The 16,372-nt window shown below is 41.5% G+C and overlaps 1 protein-coding gene across 7 annotated transcripts in view; it reads right to left on the bottom strand.

The window, feature by feature from the left end:
• CALD1 (caldesmon 1) overlaps positions 1 to 16,372 on the bottom strand; it is a 187,032-nt gene that overhangs the window by 6,722 nt on the left and 163,938 nt on the right. For 5 of the 7 annotated variants that reach the window (XM_042925260.1, XM_042925249.1, XM_042925275.1 and 2 more), the window contains 6 exons: positions 14,634 to 14,898; positions 11,973 to 12,113; positions 6,807 to 6,850; positions 6,621 to 6,702; positions 4,342 to 4,479; positions 3,738 to 3,833 (listed from right to left, as the gene is read on the bottom strand). In XM_042925260.1, coding sequence (XP_042781194.1) covers positions 3,738 to 3,833; positions 4,342 to 4,479; positions 6,621 to 6,702; positions 6,807 to 6,850; positions 11,973 to 12,113; positions 14,634 to 14,898 — 766 coding nt within the window. The remainder of the gene's footprint in view (positions 1 to 3,737; positions 3,834 to 4,341; positions 4,480 to 6,620; positions 6,703 to 6,806; positions 6,851 to 11,972; positions 12,114 to 14,633; positions 14,899 to 16,372) is intronic. The other 2 variants (XM_042925268.1, XM_042925294.1) reach the window with 1 other exon arrangement.

Genomic DNA, 16,372 nt, shown 5'->3' with positions numbered 1-16,372 from the left:
TGGAAAGGGGCTGTTATTACTTTATTTATTTGATTCATATAAAACAATTGTTATTCTTTCACATGAATGTTCTTCTACAGAAGACCGTGAAGTGTATTTCCCTTAAATCCTGCCTATGAATCTTTTGAGAGCACTTAAAGAGTTTAGAGTCCATTTTAAGAAAACATTAACATCCAAGTGGTAAGTTGGCATTTTAAATCAAAAGGGAAATATAAATGAAATTACCTGACCAGACTACATTTTAGAGAAAGACCCACTCCGGAAGAAGAGGGAGAAATGAAGCAGGAGAAGCAGGTTTCCAATCAACCAGAGATCAGAGAATGAAGAAGAGAATTCAGCTGAGAAAGACATTGTTGTTGTTGTTTTTTTTAAACAAAAAGAAAGACAAATTAGCACTTAAATTGCTATACATAACATGTAGTTTAGACACAAAGAACAGTCAAACCAGATAAAACAGACATACTCAGAACTGGATTCCGTTTACAAAGTTACCCCGAAATCCTGGGAATTCTACCCACAAACAGCAGTAGATGTCCCAGTAAAGAATCAGGTATAAATCAATGTTTGATTTTGAATAAGTTAAATTTCAGGGACCCTAAGTAATATTGATTTGATGAGCTATTTTGAACACTTTTAATTTTTAGCATATATGAATATTATTACATAGCCAGTGGTGTTTCCCTTTGGGGAATTCTTGAGCAAGACACTAATCCTTGGATTACTCCCTTCCTTCTTGAGGTTTCCCTGGGTGAGGACTGCTTTGGTGAAAGAATTTCCCTCTGATTTTTCCTTACTGTCCACATGCCACACATCTGTCAAAACAAAGCCAGGCTGTCCCTTCCACCCATGAATACTGGGGAACATAAACAAGGGGCTGAAGAGAAACCACTTCTGATCATAAATCAGAAGGCCCCTTTGAAGGTCTCCTATTTGCTGTTGTCTTAGGTAATCTTCTGACATCCTGGGTTCAGGGTCAGGCTGACCAGAGTCCCAAGGGTATCAAACTCAGATGCCTGCCATGAAGGGCCAGGCTGGAAATACAAATGCCTGCAGAGGCCTGGTGCAGAACAACGACAACAACAACAACGATGACGACGACGATAACAACAACAACAACAACAACAACAACAACAACAACAACAGAGAATCGACAAATTCAAGATTGTCTGCCTCTACACCTGAAACGTGTTCAAATTACAATTTTAAAAAGGGGAATAAAACACGACGGCCCCAAACTACACAGATCTTAGCTGCAGGCCACCAGTATGAGACCACCTGGACAAGGCCTGGATCAGATCCTTGCTTGATCTGTCTTTCTAAGCTGCTTTCCTGGACTTAACCTTTTCCTGACAAGTTTTATGCATCTGCTGGATCCTTCCAGCACTTTCCGCATTTCAGAAATTTCATTTCTCCTGGATCCATAGTGTCTCTGACTTACTTTCCTGCCTTGCTGGGCTCCAAGTCATGTCGTTCCCCAGAGACTGCCTTGTTGCTTATTCAGATTTTGGCATAGTGCTGCGTCTACTACGCCAGGGATGTGCACAAAGCTTAAATTGCTTATCAAGCATACTCAAACTGGCTTTTATTTATAACATCACTTACATGTGTTTTCTTCTGATGTGACCTTCATTCAGGAAGCCACACTAGTCTACAAAATCCAATGGGACATAGGAAAAAAGTGGTCACCACGAGCTATACTAATTGCCACATTCTTCTTTCCTTTTCCTCTCCATCCTCTAGGAGATGGTCTAGCAAATTGCTTACTAAATCATAGGTAAGGCAGGCAATGATTTTGTAATTTCCCTGTAATACCTTTTGGTCCTGCCAGAAAATGGGCTTTTTTGGTGGAAACCTTGACACAGTTATTATATCTGTTGTAATAATAATAAATCTCTTAACCCTCCCATTAGGATGACACAGATGATGATAGATTTATCAGTTAAGGTACTGCTAAAAGAGTATGGGTCAAGTCCTGGGCTGAATACAGGAGTATAATAGGATATAGAAATGAAATAGATTGCAAATACTGTAAATGTGAAAAAGTGACCATCTCCTCTAGCAACGTGCCATACTCATCAAAGAAGAAAACATACACCTTCTCTCTTTATCCTTGCTTGTGAAATCTTCAGTGGGTCCATGAACTTTCTGAATTTGTGTCAAATGCAGGTTTGTGGGGACAGGGTCCTTAGATTTCATTAGGTTTTCAAAGAGATCCCCAATTCAGAAAGGCTAATAATCACTAGTCTGGAACTTATATAACTTATATAAATTATATAAATTACCATTTAAAAAAGGAATTTCTACTCTTTTTTTTTTTTAGTGTTTATTTATTTTTGAGAGACAGAAAGAGATAAGAACAGGAGTGGGGGGAGGGGAACAGAGAGAGAGGAAGACACAGAATCCTAAGTAGGCTCCAGGCTCTGAGCTGTCACCACAGAGCCTGACATGGGGTTCCAACCCACGAACCATGAGATCATGACCTGACCCGAAGTTGGATGCTCAACCAACTGAGCCACCCAGACGCCCCCAAAAAGTAATTTCTACTCTTTATGTCACCTTGGGTGCTGGGGAAATTTGAGACACTTAATAGAACATACCTCTTGGGTATGATCTCTCACTTAAACTGTCTCCAATTATAGGCCCCCTTTCCTGTATCTACTGGGAAGGCGGAAGAGAAGTTTTTTCCAATATATAAAGACTTTCCAATTGTAACTTGGGTTTACATTAAGTTTTATACCTCCTGTGAGTCCTAATGCAAAAAATCTTGGGCTGAATACTAATTAGATGACTATAGGGAGTTGCATCCATGAAAGATATGGAAATATTTCTATTTTTTCTTTTTTAAGTTGGAAAAGTGATAAACTTTACTGACTTTGGAGACTAAACGTGGAGCCAATGGATGAAATAAAATGGTCAACAACGCAGAGACCATGATTTAGAATGCTTTTCTTCTACCTCTGGCTTAGAGTGGTTGTGACAAGGCAGTCTCTGCTCCCTTGGGCACCAACAAAGGCATAAAAGCAATCTAACAGAGAAAACCCACTAATATTTGGTAGGGAGCTTAGTAACGTTTTTGATTATAATGATAAATGGAAAGCAATTATCAGACATTCAATGAAAAATTTAAAGGAACATTTTTATAGTAAGATAGCCACTCTTAATAAGAAAATGTTAGATTTCCAAAAATAACATTCATAACCTGTTTTTATAGTTTCCAGTTCTACTGTTTTTTTTTCTTTCTAATGGCTTTCCTTTGGAGGTGTTGACAATAAAATTACAGCAATTATTTCAACAACTACCCAATTACTATATTTTTGTGTTAAGTTACAGAAATTAGGCAAATTAGAAAATATGGGTTCAAAATAGCCAACATACACATTCTTTGGGGAATAAGTCTAGGAGTGCTCTCCACAGAGAAGTGGCCAAGATAATTTGACATTTGCACTTCCAAATTCCTAGCTGTGATTTATAGAATGGAAGCTAAACAAACAGACCAGTTAAGAGTGTAAATGTGAACTGCCTCCAGCTCGGGCTTAGCTGCTCTCCTCAGGGTGTAGAGGTGATTATGGTTCCATTTTACCCTCTAGGGTGGACCATCCTCTGTAAATCTGAGCCCCTCCTTTTTGCTATTGAACTGGAGCACTGTCTTTCCCAGGCAAATAGGCCCACAGCCTGTTTTCTTTTGCTGCTAAAAACTAAGAGATCAAAAAACTTCAGAAAAACCCAAAGCTACTCACCGAAGGTTTGGGAGCGGGTGACTTATTTCCATCTGGGGTTTTAGTTAGCCATTCATTGATGCGGCTGGAAACCCCCACCTTCAAGCCAGCAGTCTCCTACAAAGTTAATAATCCAACAGGACAGAGAGAGAGGGAGAGAGAGAAAAAAAACTTTACTTGGAGAAAAAACCCCTTAAAAGTAACCTCAAAAGACTATGAAGTGTTACTTCACATAACCATCACATGACACAGATCAATGATTGATCTTTAGATTTAGTATTTTGAGTAAAAGAAACCTTAAACTTGCTCTTTAAAGACTATGTTATCTGGTTTTCTTTCCTCCGCACCTCACCCCCCTCCCTATTTCCAGGGGCTGAGGATTATTTTCAAGCTCTTCATTTAGAATACTGTGGCCAGAGAGCATAGTACAGAGTCTAGCCTCATGAACACATTGCCTCTGAAAGAATTATATCGTCTTCATTGCTTTTATTATTAACTAGTGTGGTTCCTTAAAAAAAAAAGAGAGAGAGAGACAGACAGACAGACAGAAACAAACAAAAACAAACAGGGGAAAAAGGAAAAAAATCCAACTTCCAAAATTAAAAGACCAAAATCCTATACTTACCTTGTTTGGTGTGCCTGATACAGTGGGGGATGAAAACACATTCCCTTTCTCCCACATGCTCTTGATATTGCGTACACCCTCAGCAGGAACAGGGAGATCTGAGGCTGCTGGCTTCATAGGTTTTGCGGTTTTTGTTCCCTGAAACGTGTGAACTATTTTTAGGGTTGGTGCTGATAAGTCTGTTCTCATGAAATTACAGTGAGCTTGTCTTCCTCAACGTTAACATTGAAAAAATTCACTGTGATATTTAAAAATATCACCTCCCCCCCAAATTCTGTTGTCAATTCTGTTACAATAATTCTGTCGTAAAACTACATTCTGATGACATATATACCTCAAATAAACCATAATATATACATCAGAGGATCTTTAAAAAATGAAATTATGCTTGGGGCACCTGGGTGGCTCAGTCGGTTAAGCATCCGACTCTTGATTTCGGCTCAGCTCACGATCTCATCGCTCGTGGGTTCGAGCCCCAAGTTGGGCTGTGCGCTGACAATGTGAAGCCTGCTTGGGATTCTCTCCCCCTCCCGCCTGCCCCTCCCCTGCTTGCGCTCTCTCTTCTTCTCTCTCAAAAAGAAAGAAATAAACTTAAAAAAAAAAAAGAAACTATGTCTTTTACTGGGACACCACTAGTTGTGAAGGGGATATTTCACTTCATTTCTTCAACAGATTCTTTTTAAGTGCTTTATGTGAGCAGGGCACTGTGCTAGGCTCTGGGGATATTGTGCTACTCAAGACAGTCTGCGCTGTAAGCTACAGTGGACTTAACACTTTAATAGGGGAGAGAGACGGTAACTAGTTACACAAGTATTTATTTCACATTGTGAAAAGTGGTATGAGAAGGAATGCGGTGCCATAAAGCATGCCCAGAGAGCATGTGTTAGGGGAATAATACTTAGTTTAGGGAAGCAAAGAAGGCTGCTCTGAAGAAGTGACATTAAAATGGAGATCTGACACAAGGCTTGGAAGTGGCTAGGTGAGAAGAAGGAGCAAATGCCATTCCACGTAGAGGGAATGACACACACAAAGGGCTGAAGACAGGGCATGTTAAAAAACTAAACAATTGAGAGACCTCTGTGTGGAGAACATACTGAAAGGAGGAGAAAACAGATGAAGAAAATGAAAGGTGTGCATTCAAGATACGTTTCCGGCCGTAGTGATGGGCATGCCCAGAATCGTGCAGTTTCTCTGGTGGTCCTGCTTTGTGGCTTGTGGCTTGTGTGGGTGGTTGGCCACACACGGATGGTAGCAAGGTGGTACCATCAGTGGCCTGCACATAAAAGTATCTCCCGGGACTGTGTAAACTCTGAGGCCCCAGTCCTGGCTTCCTTAATCCTATTAGAGCTACGATCAATTCAGCCACAGAAAATAACAATCTGCAATTTGTCTTATATTTCACTGGACATTCAATCTTGTGAAAAATCACCTCTTGAGTGTTAGGACTTGATTATTCATTTGACAAATCATCCAGACCTCTCTCTTTCTTATTCCCTCTTATCATTTGTTTGTGAACAATTTTACAGGGATCTCCACTCTGCAGTACAAAGGACAGGAGAAAAATCAAACCAAACTGATCCAATTACTTTATAGGTTGTGATACACATCTGAAGGGTAAAACCATTGACTAAAACTACAAAAAGAGAGAAAACACATCTTGATCAATGGCACTATACCAAGTGCTTTGGTACTTGGAAATATACTTTATTTCCAAATAGTGTAGAACCCCCTTTGGGGGCGGGGTGTGGAAAAAAGTTGAAACAGAAAGAAGCATAAAACTATGGTCTTAAGAGCACAAAACAATCATTTTTAAATTGATGATGATGAAACTTGGTCTGGCTATCACCTTTATATTAACTTATAGTACTACTTTTATTTGATAATAAAAGTTTTGATAGATTAAAAAAAAAAAGATGAATCCAAGTTGTAACTGTTGAAATTACATATGGGAACACATTTTGTAAGTAACTAAGGATCTTGAAGATATACTTATGAACATACAAGTAATATAGTTCAATACCAATAAGCCCATTCATTAAAAGAGTAACAGCTTCACTAAAGAATACTCTGGCTGAAAGTAGAAAACAACAATTTATTTACGATTTATCTCTATTACTGTTCTTCTGTATAGCTAGTTCAAAGTACAATAGAGCACCACTAATATTCTAACATAGTAATGTGATTATTGGCTGTGATTACCGTCCTAAGCTTCTACGGTCATCTATCAGCAGAATCTATTTCTGTCTGCCCATGACCGTGGCACTGAGACAGTCTCTCACCTCAATTGCGCTGGTATACTGCTCCAGTCTGCTGTCAATCTTAGACACAACTGCTGCTTGGTGAGTCGATTTGACACCACTGCTAAGTGAATAAACACACACACACATGCATAAAAATACGAGAGAGAATCTTTCCTTACATATAGAACAGCTGATGATTCTCATTGAACAATTAATCACATTTACCTTTTCTGCACAGACTTATTCAAAAATTCTGCTCGCTCTTCTATCTAGGAATTGAAAAACAAACAAACAAACAAACCCTAGTTAATATCTGCAGCTTATAAACGATGTTTCTCGGCCCATGCCACTGGGCGAGTAAAAGCTTCAGAGAGTGTGCAGGGGTAATAGGATTCTGTGCCCAGCAACTCTGCTCCATGGTAAAGTACTTAGGAGGTATTTGAGGTGAGATTTGGAGGGGACAAACATAGGACTGGGCAGGTGATAGAGAAAGTGTGGAGAAATACAAAGTTCTGGAGGTAAATTAAAGACCAGACAGAAATGGAATAACAAAGCCTCTGAAACAATGTAAATTAGTGGCAAAGTAATTACGTTTCAGGACAAAAACTTTTTTTTTTCTTTCAAAAGCACTTGCTGTTACCCTTTAGGATGTATTTATAAGTACAGATATACCATGTTATTTGATGAGCAAAATTCTCCCACCATGTTTTAACACATATTACGTGTGTAATAGGATCAAATAAGAAAGGTAACTAGGAACTCCGAACTATTCACTTACTGCTTAGCCTGGTTTCTTAACTTGACAGCTGTCCAGCCTACTGCTGAGCCTAATTTGTCTTGAATATAGAAGATGGGGAAGGGGCTGGCTTGAGACTGGGGCACGGCTCCTCAGGGCTGAGGCCTCTCATGAAACCCTGTTAGCCCAAGTGGGAATTATGGAAATAAGCCTGGAAAAACTGATGAAATGGTAAGTTTGGTGGTCTTTAACAAATTCCTTTTTTTCTTTAAAGCTAGGAAATTCCTTTTTGCTAAAACTAAAGCCACTAAGTCAAACATTTTGGTTTACTGAAACTGTATCATCAAATCAGATGTTCTATGTAAGTCAGCAATTATCTGTTGACTCCTTATGATACCCAACTCCAGGGTAGCAATATCCTCTGTCATTTACCACCTATCAAAGTCAGCACATGGTAAAACCTTTGTATATGACTGCCTATGCCAAAGCACACATGTGCTGAAGGAGTCCATTTTCTGTCCTGTGCAGGACAGCCAAGGAATCTGCTAGACTTCAGTTACCCTAGACTGGTGTGGTTTAGAGTCTAAGGCACTGGTGTGCCTTAGAGTCTTCTGAGATGTTAGTGGCTCTTTCTGGCCTGGACTGTCCTGGGACTTATGGACTATTAATAAACACCCTTAGGCTTTTGGAAAACATGCTTCACTTCTAATATCATTTGAGTAACATTTTTATAGAGGTTAGTAGGGGGGGGAGTCTCATCATTTCTAATGATTTCTTATAATGATAAAAGCAAACTCATTAAAAATAAAACTTGTTGCAAAAAAAGTGCTATCAGTAGCCCTGAGTTTGTGGGATGCAAAGTGTCTTAAATCTTATTTTCCTGATTTTAATATAAACTTAGAAGTGCACCCCTGGAGAAAAAGTTCCCAGTTGAATAGGTGAAATACATTGAAACCATGCAATGCACTGGCACTTTTAATATTATCCATCCGTCCATCCATCCATCCGTCTACCCATCCATCCATCCTCTATCCATCCATCATTCATCCATCCATTCATCCATCCACTCACCCATCCATCCATCTATCCATCCATCCATCTAACCATCTTTTAACCCTACCAGCCTGCCAGCTAAGTAACTAAGCAATAAATTATATACTGAGTACCCACTGGATAAAATTGAACACTCAACAATGTATGAGACAGTATCCCTTTCTTTAAGGAGAACACAGTCAGTACGGAAGACTAACAGAACATATGAATGAAATACTGAACATTCAAGTGATAGGTACCAAGTAAAGATAAGAAGAAAATGCTGGGGCCATAGGAGAAGTGAGTTTCTGGGGTTGGTGGAGAAGATATTCAGTAGGTTTGATTCAGAGCTGAGATTTTTAGTTTACAGTTGACACAGTTTTATCAGTGAGTTTATAGAAGTGAGGGTGCATGAGGTACAGGGGATAGGACATTTGTTGCGGAGCAAACCCATGCACAAAGATTTGGGGAACACACACAGAGGAGGGGGGATGGAGGAATGAAACACATAGTGAAGGCCGGAGGCATGAGTAAGGGGAAGCAGAGGTGAGACTTGCTCTTTGTAGCACTTCTAGCATCCTTCCGACTCCGGGATGAGCTTTTGACCTCGGCTATCCCATTAATTCAAATTACAGAGATTCTCGGACGCCAACATCTCCTTTTGTATCTACGGTACTTAATACAGCTTGACTTCATTATCGCATTTTGTCAGGGCTCACCATGCACTTATGGGTGCATTCCTATTGGAAAATTCCTTAACTTGGTTAATCTAGACAATGTGACAATGTGTACTGGATTTACACTACACAAATTTCTGTAGTTTAACGACAGGAGTTGGTTCTTCTGAAGACCGAGAGGTGGCGGTGTTGTCCTGATGAAACTCGGGAGAAAAGCATGCTATTCATTTTCTAAAATTGGCTCTCTCCTTCCTCTACACCCCTTTCACCACCAAAATATGGAAACAACAACAATAAAAACCCAATTTTATATTTAATTTACTTAAAATTTGTTCTGTGCATGGATTATGTAAGAAAAATAATTCACTGCTAACAAAATTTAACTGTGCGAAACCAGGTTCAGTTTCCCAGACAAAGGAATAGAAGGAGTCATGAGAACTTAACAAAATACATGAGTTGATAATATTTTGAGGTCAGATAGCAAATGTTTTCCCTTGCATTGGCATGCTACAATGTTAACTTACAACCACTTGCAAAAGTCGCAGGGCCAAGAGTAGCAACAATGGTAGGAATTCAATGGTAGCATATGAAATTGAGCTCTAAAACCAGAGCCACAGCAAATTCTTCAAGGCACATACTATGGAGAAAAGCAATAGATTGTCTGTTCCTGAAAGCGTGTCTCTGTTATACAGAAATTTAAAAATGTTTTGTTTCTTTTTAACATAAATACTTTGATTGCTCACACATGCTTCTCCAGCGGAGGGGGCAGATGAATGGCCTCCTGGGAGACTATGAAATGGGAAGCCAGGAGTCTGGTTGAGGAAAAGACCAGAGAAATTAAGTAAGTTGAAGAATTTAGTCGAGAGGAGATATTTGAAGAAGGAGGATGGACTGTAGTTTCTCCTGCAAATAGGAAGAATAGAAATTAGAAGTATAGATGTTCCTCTACTTTTTTCATGTCACCAAGACTGTTCAAGGAAAGTTTAGCTTGGGTGAGATTTCAAGGAAGATAGAAGGATCTTTGATTATTGATGAAGCAGGAACACAAGGACCCAGACTTGGAACACAACAAACTCTGGTCATTGCATGGAGATAGCCTGAACTGAGTGGATTGTGTGTGTGTGTGTGTGTGTGTGTGTGTGTGTGTGTGTGTGTTTTGTTTTGCCTTTCTGTTCTTTCCTCTATAGTGGGGATCTGCAAACTACGGCCCATGTGCCCATGGGTCTTATGCAGGCCATGGTTTTCACATGGCACTCAAGCTAAGAATGAGTTTTATATTGTTAAATGGTTTTAAAATCCAAAAGAAGAATATTTTATGACATAGGAAAATTTTATGACATCCAAATTTCTTTTTATTTATTTATTTTTGAGAGAGAGAGAGAGAGAGAGAGAGAGAGCAAGCAGAGGAGGGGCAGAGAGAGAGGGAGACAGAATCCCAAGCAGGCTCCAGGCTGTCAATGCAGAGCTCAAACTCACAAACGGTGAGATCATGACCTGAGCCGAAATCAAGAGTCAGACACTTAACCCACTGAGCCACCCAGGCACCCCTGAAATCCAAATCTCAGTGTGCATGAATAAAGCTCCTCTACTCCACAAAGCTTCCCTCTACTGACTTTGCTCAGTTCTAAGATCTCACTGTGCTGGTAGTCTGCACTTAGTTACCCAGTAATCCTTGGATTCCCCAGAGCAGTCGACTGTGTTAATGCCACAGGGGCAGCGGCCTTGCTTTGTACTTCTCTCCCTCATAGTACCTAGTATGCATCGGGTACATTATAAATAGCAAGTATTAAACAATAAAATCCCCCAGTGGCTTAGTTTGGATTCCCCACTGAAGCAGATCCTGAGAACAGAGGGTTTGAGTACACGGAGTTCATTAGGGAAGTGGCAGGGTATGACTGGGGCCCAGATGATCAAAAAGACTCGGTGAAGTTCCTTAGGGATCAAACATGCTGATTTTCCTGTGAAACAGGTAGTAGGTATAAAATGTAAGTAACTGGCTTTTGGACATTTTAGTGGGCCACATGAGGTGACCTCACACACACAATTATAGACACACACATGCACATACTTAACCAGCTGGAGGCTGGCTATGAGTCTCTCCTGGTTTTGCCCATCGTCAATGCTTTGTAGCCTTGCTACGTTGATGGAAAATGAAGGTGAAGCGAAAGCGTTAAAAGTTCCAATCTCTGAAGATTCATTCATTCATTTTTTCATTCAACAAATGACTATCTTCACTGTGCCAGGTGCTCAGTACATGTTAACTCTCAAAACAAAAGACATATATTTGAAAATAATGGCAGATTGAGTGTAAGTAATAGATAGCACTTTCTTGCTTCTGTTCTCTTTGCTCTGCATGTCAACCCTCCCACCATGTCCTTGACTGGGCTCCCTTCTGGTTGTTCTCTTTTCTCCCAGTTCTGGCAAGTGGGAGCTGTGCTCCTTGAAGGCAGAGATGGGACCAGACTCATCCTGGCAAAGGACCCTATCCAAGGCACACTTCATTTCCTCCTGTGATAACGGCTTTCAAATTTGACCAGTACCCCTTCCAGCTGCCCTACTTTTAACAATGACAAATTAAAAATGAAAAGCAGCCTTTATAATACAGTTGCCCACTTGGTGAACTTTAAATGTTTCCATTTTCAATTGCTCACAGCAATGAGGCCTCCGGAGGGCACAGGTCAGTGAAATCTAGAGATAATCGCTGAATGTCACTTTAACACCCACCAAAGCATCTAAGAAACAACAGACACCAATTTCTCCACCTCACTTCTCTCCCTCCCTCACGCTGCCAACAATGGGAAGCTGTGAAAAGGCTGAAAGAAGGAGCAGAAAGGTCAGTGAAGCAGAGGCTCCACATGATGAAGAGCCAAGTAAGGGGCTGAGGTCAGGTTTCCATCACATTATGACAGAGGTGTGATGAGAAATCTTTCTGGGAGAAAAAGATACCTTGAGAGATGAACCTTTGGGGGCGAAACATTTGAATGGCTTCTTGTCATCCGATAAGCTGTCTTCTGGCATCTTCTGACGCTTCTCAGCAGCTTCTGCCCTCCGCTTTTCAATCTCTTCCCTTAGCCTCCTCTTCTCTTCCTGAGACAGGAGAACAAATAACACGGACATCGATATCAGCTTCCAGCCAGAAGGAAAGAGGGCTGTAGGGGAAGGAGCACTGGTGCCGCAGGGGAAAGAGTGGGCTTCTGGACTGCATGCCACCCCCTCCTCCAGGGTGGTCGCCAGAGATGAAGCCTGAGCCCGTGAGTCCACCTGCCTGACACTCTGGCGCGGCCACTTCCCAACTGTGTGACCTTGGCCGCGTTCCTCATCTGTTCACTGCCTCAGTTTTTCATCTGTAAGATGGGGATAATGACAGCTTTAGCAAGGGCTAAATGAGAAAGCCCATGTAAAATTCCTAGGATCAGTGTGAAGCTGGTCCTTATCATTATCATCCTGTCGGGGCATTTACCACTGACCTTCTGTTTCTGTATATATAAGATAAATATATGTCCCTTCCACCTCCTTCTGAGGGGAGTTGTGAAGACGGATGAGACAGCTGGTGGGCAAAGTTTATGTTAAATCTAGAGTATTATGTTCAAACTGTACAAGAGATAATTTTATGGTTGTCTCCACCTCCACGGAGTAGATTATTGTAGATGGTTTGACAAACCTGAAATACATAGACACTGCACGAAAGCAGTCACAGGTGTTCACCCTATGTGTCCCACTAGCCCCTCTGTGCCTCAATTCCTGGTCTGCAATACTCTCCCCTGTCTCCTCTCTCAGGCAAAACATTCAGAGCTCCAATCCAGTTGCACATCCTCTGTGAACGGTTTACGGAGAGATGTGTGTAGTCTTTCGTAGTTTTTAAACCGTAGGTTCCCAAGCAGAGTTTGGATGTTCGTCTGTCAGAGGATGTGGCAGAAGGATCCTCTGTGTTATGGGCTGAATGTTTGAGGTTCCCCCCTCCTCCACTGCCATTCACACATTAACGTCCTAACCCCCAGAGTGACGGTTTAGGAGGTGGGGCCTTTGGGAGGTGTTTGGATCCTGAGAATGAAGTCTTCGTGAATGGCACTAAGAGAGGCCCCAGAGAGCTCTCTTCCCCTTTCTGCCAAATGAGGACACAGTGGAAAGACCATGGTCTATGAAATGGTAAGACACAGAATTGTTGACGCCTTGATCTTGAACTCCCCAACCTCCAGAACTGTGAGAAATAAATCTGTTGTTCGTAGGCCACACAATCTGTGATTGTGGTTCCACTGACTAAGACGCTGTTTGGCAGGAGGTTAGACCAAATAATCTTCTAGGTCCAAACCAATTCTAAGAGTAAGTGTTTCTCTTCTGCCTTCATTGACACTCTGCTCCTCTAAATAACAAATAATAACAATGTTAACAATAATTATAACTAGCAGGCACCACGAACACAATTATCTGTGTGATCATGGCATCAATCCTGTAACTGGACATTATTTCCCAGATAAGGCAAAGAAGTTTTAGCACAGTCCAGGAACTCTGCCAAGGTCCCAGCTTGCAAGTGGCAGAAAATACAAGCCCAGGTATGCTTGATTCTAAAGAGCTATCATCCCAATTACTTCCCAACCAAAGGCAACTGACCCATTGAGAGCTGGAGTTGAAAGAGACCTTGGAATAATTTATCCAGACTTTCCACACAGGTTAGGGAATTTTTGCAAAGGATCCATGTCAGAAAGCCATCTGCTGTCTTTGTGCATAGTTGGATCGACAGAAGGTCGCTATCTTCTAAGATTAGAGGGCAAAGCTCTAAGCTCATTTGGAAAATCGAGGTCTCAATCCTGATTCTACCATTTATTAGTCAAGTAACACACAAGTCACTCAAATAATTTGATTCCCTTTTGTTTATCCATAAAACGGGAATAATGATGTACCTCGGGATGAAAGGAAAGAATGCACCTTGTAAAGCTGTAGTTGGTTAAGCACTTTTTCAGTTTTCAAAATTTGCCTTCTGTAACTTTATCTGTTGTTTTCAGTTCTGTCTTAAGAGACGGAACATATTCATCTGTTCGTAATTACCGGGCTCCTGCTCTATGCCTGGCACTGTGTTGGGTCCTGGGTTTACAGTAATGAACAAAGCAGATACTGTCCCTGCTTCTGACCACTTCGTCTCCTTATTCTTCCATTAAAAAAAAAAAAAAGCAAAGCTACTTAAAAAAATCTTCTCTATAAAAACCCTGCCAATATCAGAAAACAACTATCATGTGACTCTCAGATCTTATAACGAATCTGCAGACCTTTTCATCCTCCTCTGCTTGCTGTTCTTTATTGAGAGACAGTAGAGGGGAATGGGTTAAGGTAAATGGGACCATGGGAAAATGACAAAACCACTCTGTGCCTCATTTTCCTCGTCTGAAAAATGGGGTAATTAGACTACTCACGTCAGAAAGTTCTTACAATTGGATAAAGACTACTATGTGTAAAGGGTTTAGAACTGTGCCTAATGCACGGTGAGTTTATTATTCTTAAAATGTATTTGTAAGAGTCCATGCAGCAGCACTGCACCAGCGAAAACATTATTCCCCGGGCTACAAGGGTCTCCAGACGCGGACTGCGGGCTTGGGTAAGCTGCGCCCTCCTTACCTCCTCTCGGACTTTTCTCTCTGCTTCCTCCTGCTTCCGCCTCTGCTCTTCCTCCTCTAGGACCTTTCTTCGCTCTTCCCGCTTTTTCTTCAGCTCCTCCAGCTCCAGGGCTGCCTCCTGCTGTTTCTGTTTGAGCTTCTCGAACTCCTCGCTCTCGGTTTCCCCGCGGCGGCGGCGAAGCTCCTCCAGGCGCTTGCCGGCTTCCACCTGCGAAGTGCCTTCGGCCTCCTTGGCCTCGCTCACCTTCGCTCCTGCTCCCGGGCGGCTGTCCGGAAACGCAAAGAAGTTTGATAAATGTCAGTTGGGCAGCCTCCCGGCAGGGATGTCGTCTGCAGGCTTTGCACCCCAGACCAAAAGAAATCTCCACTGCCGGTAGTTGGTAGTCGTTGGACAGTGGATGTTCACACCCGCCCCAAGGGTAGGTTGGGGTCCGCCTGAAGTCTCAAGGTCTGAATCTGATCCCTTTCTACCACTTACCCTTGGTGTCCTGTTGTACAAAGGGGCAAACAGACGCCGATGGTGGGAAAATGGCAAATGGAAAATGGGCAAAACAACGCAACCGCTACGGAAAACAGTAGGGAGGTTCCTTAAAAACTTAACAGTAAAACTACCATATAGTCCAACAATCCCATTGAGTATATACCCAAAAGATCTTGAAAAGATCTCACATACCCTTGTTCATAGCAGTATTATTCACAACAGCCAAGAGGGGGAGCAACCCACATGTCCACCAACAAATGAAAAAATAAACAGAAAGTGGTGCATACATACAGTGTACTATTATTCAGCCTTAAAAAGTAAGGGAATCCTGTCCTATGCTACAACATGGATGAACCTTAAGGATATTATACTACACGAAATAAACCAGTCCCCAAAAGACAAATGTTACATAATTCCACTTATGAGTTATCTAAAGTTGTCAATTCAGGGAACCAGAAAGTAGATTGGTGCTTATCAGTGGCTGTGGGGAGGGGAGGTGGGGAGTTATTTGTGGGTATAGAGTTTCAGGTCTGCAAGATGAGAAAGTTCTGGAGATGTTTCACAACACTGTGAGTGTGCTTAACACTACTGACTGGTTAAGATGGTGGGGCGCCTGGGTGGCTCAGTCAGTTAATCGACTCTTGATTTCTGCTCAGGTCATGATGTCACAGTTTGTAAGTTCAAGCTGGGCATCGGGCTCTGTGCTGATGTGCGGGCCTGCTTGCTTGGGATTTTCTCTCTCTTCCTCTCTGCCCCGCCCCTACTTGCACACTCTCTCTCTCTCTCCCAATCTCTCAAAATAAACAAAAACATTTAAAAAATGGTTAAGATCGTAAATTTTATGTTACGTGTTTTACCACAGTTAAAAAATAATTTTTTTAATGATGCGTGATACAACATGGAAAAAATGGGCAAATATCATTTGTTCTCTTTACCTCAGTGGGCTATTCTTTGAATCCCATGACATTAACTATTAAATCAATGTTGATTTATGTATCATCATAAAAATTAGTTGTTACTAGGAAGGGAGGTATGTAACACAAAACATTGCTATTAGATTGAGTTCTAAAAGTCTAGGTGTGACCCTAGTAGTCCTCTGCCATAAGTAACTGGTTAATTTGGGTCTGTCTGGAATCCTGGATCTAGCCTGGAGACAAGAAAAGACGGCTGGAACTAGGGGAGGCACTGAAATAAAGCTGCTTTATCATCTCTGTCTTGAACTCAACTCTAGCAGCTGATCTCTGGCAGATGGAATTCCC

Source organism: Panthera leo, chromosome A2 (genome assembly GCF_018350215.1).
Source record: "Panthera leo isolate Ple1 chromosome A2, P.leo_Ple1_pat1.1, whole genome shotgun sequence".
Taxonomy (NCBI): Eukaryota; Metazoa; Chordata; class Mammalia; order Carnivora; family Felidae; genus Panthera; species Panthera leo.
The sequence above is the reverse complement of the archived record's forward strand: the minus strand, read 5'-3'. Positions and strand labels throughout refer to the sequence as shown.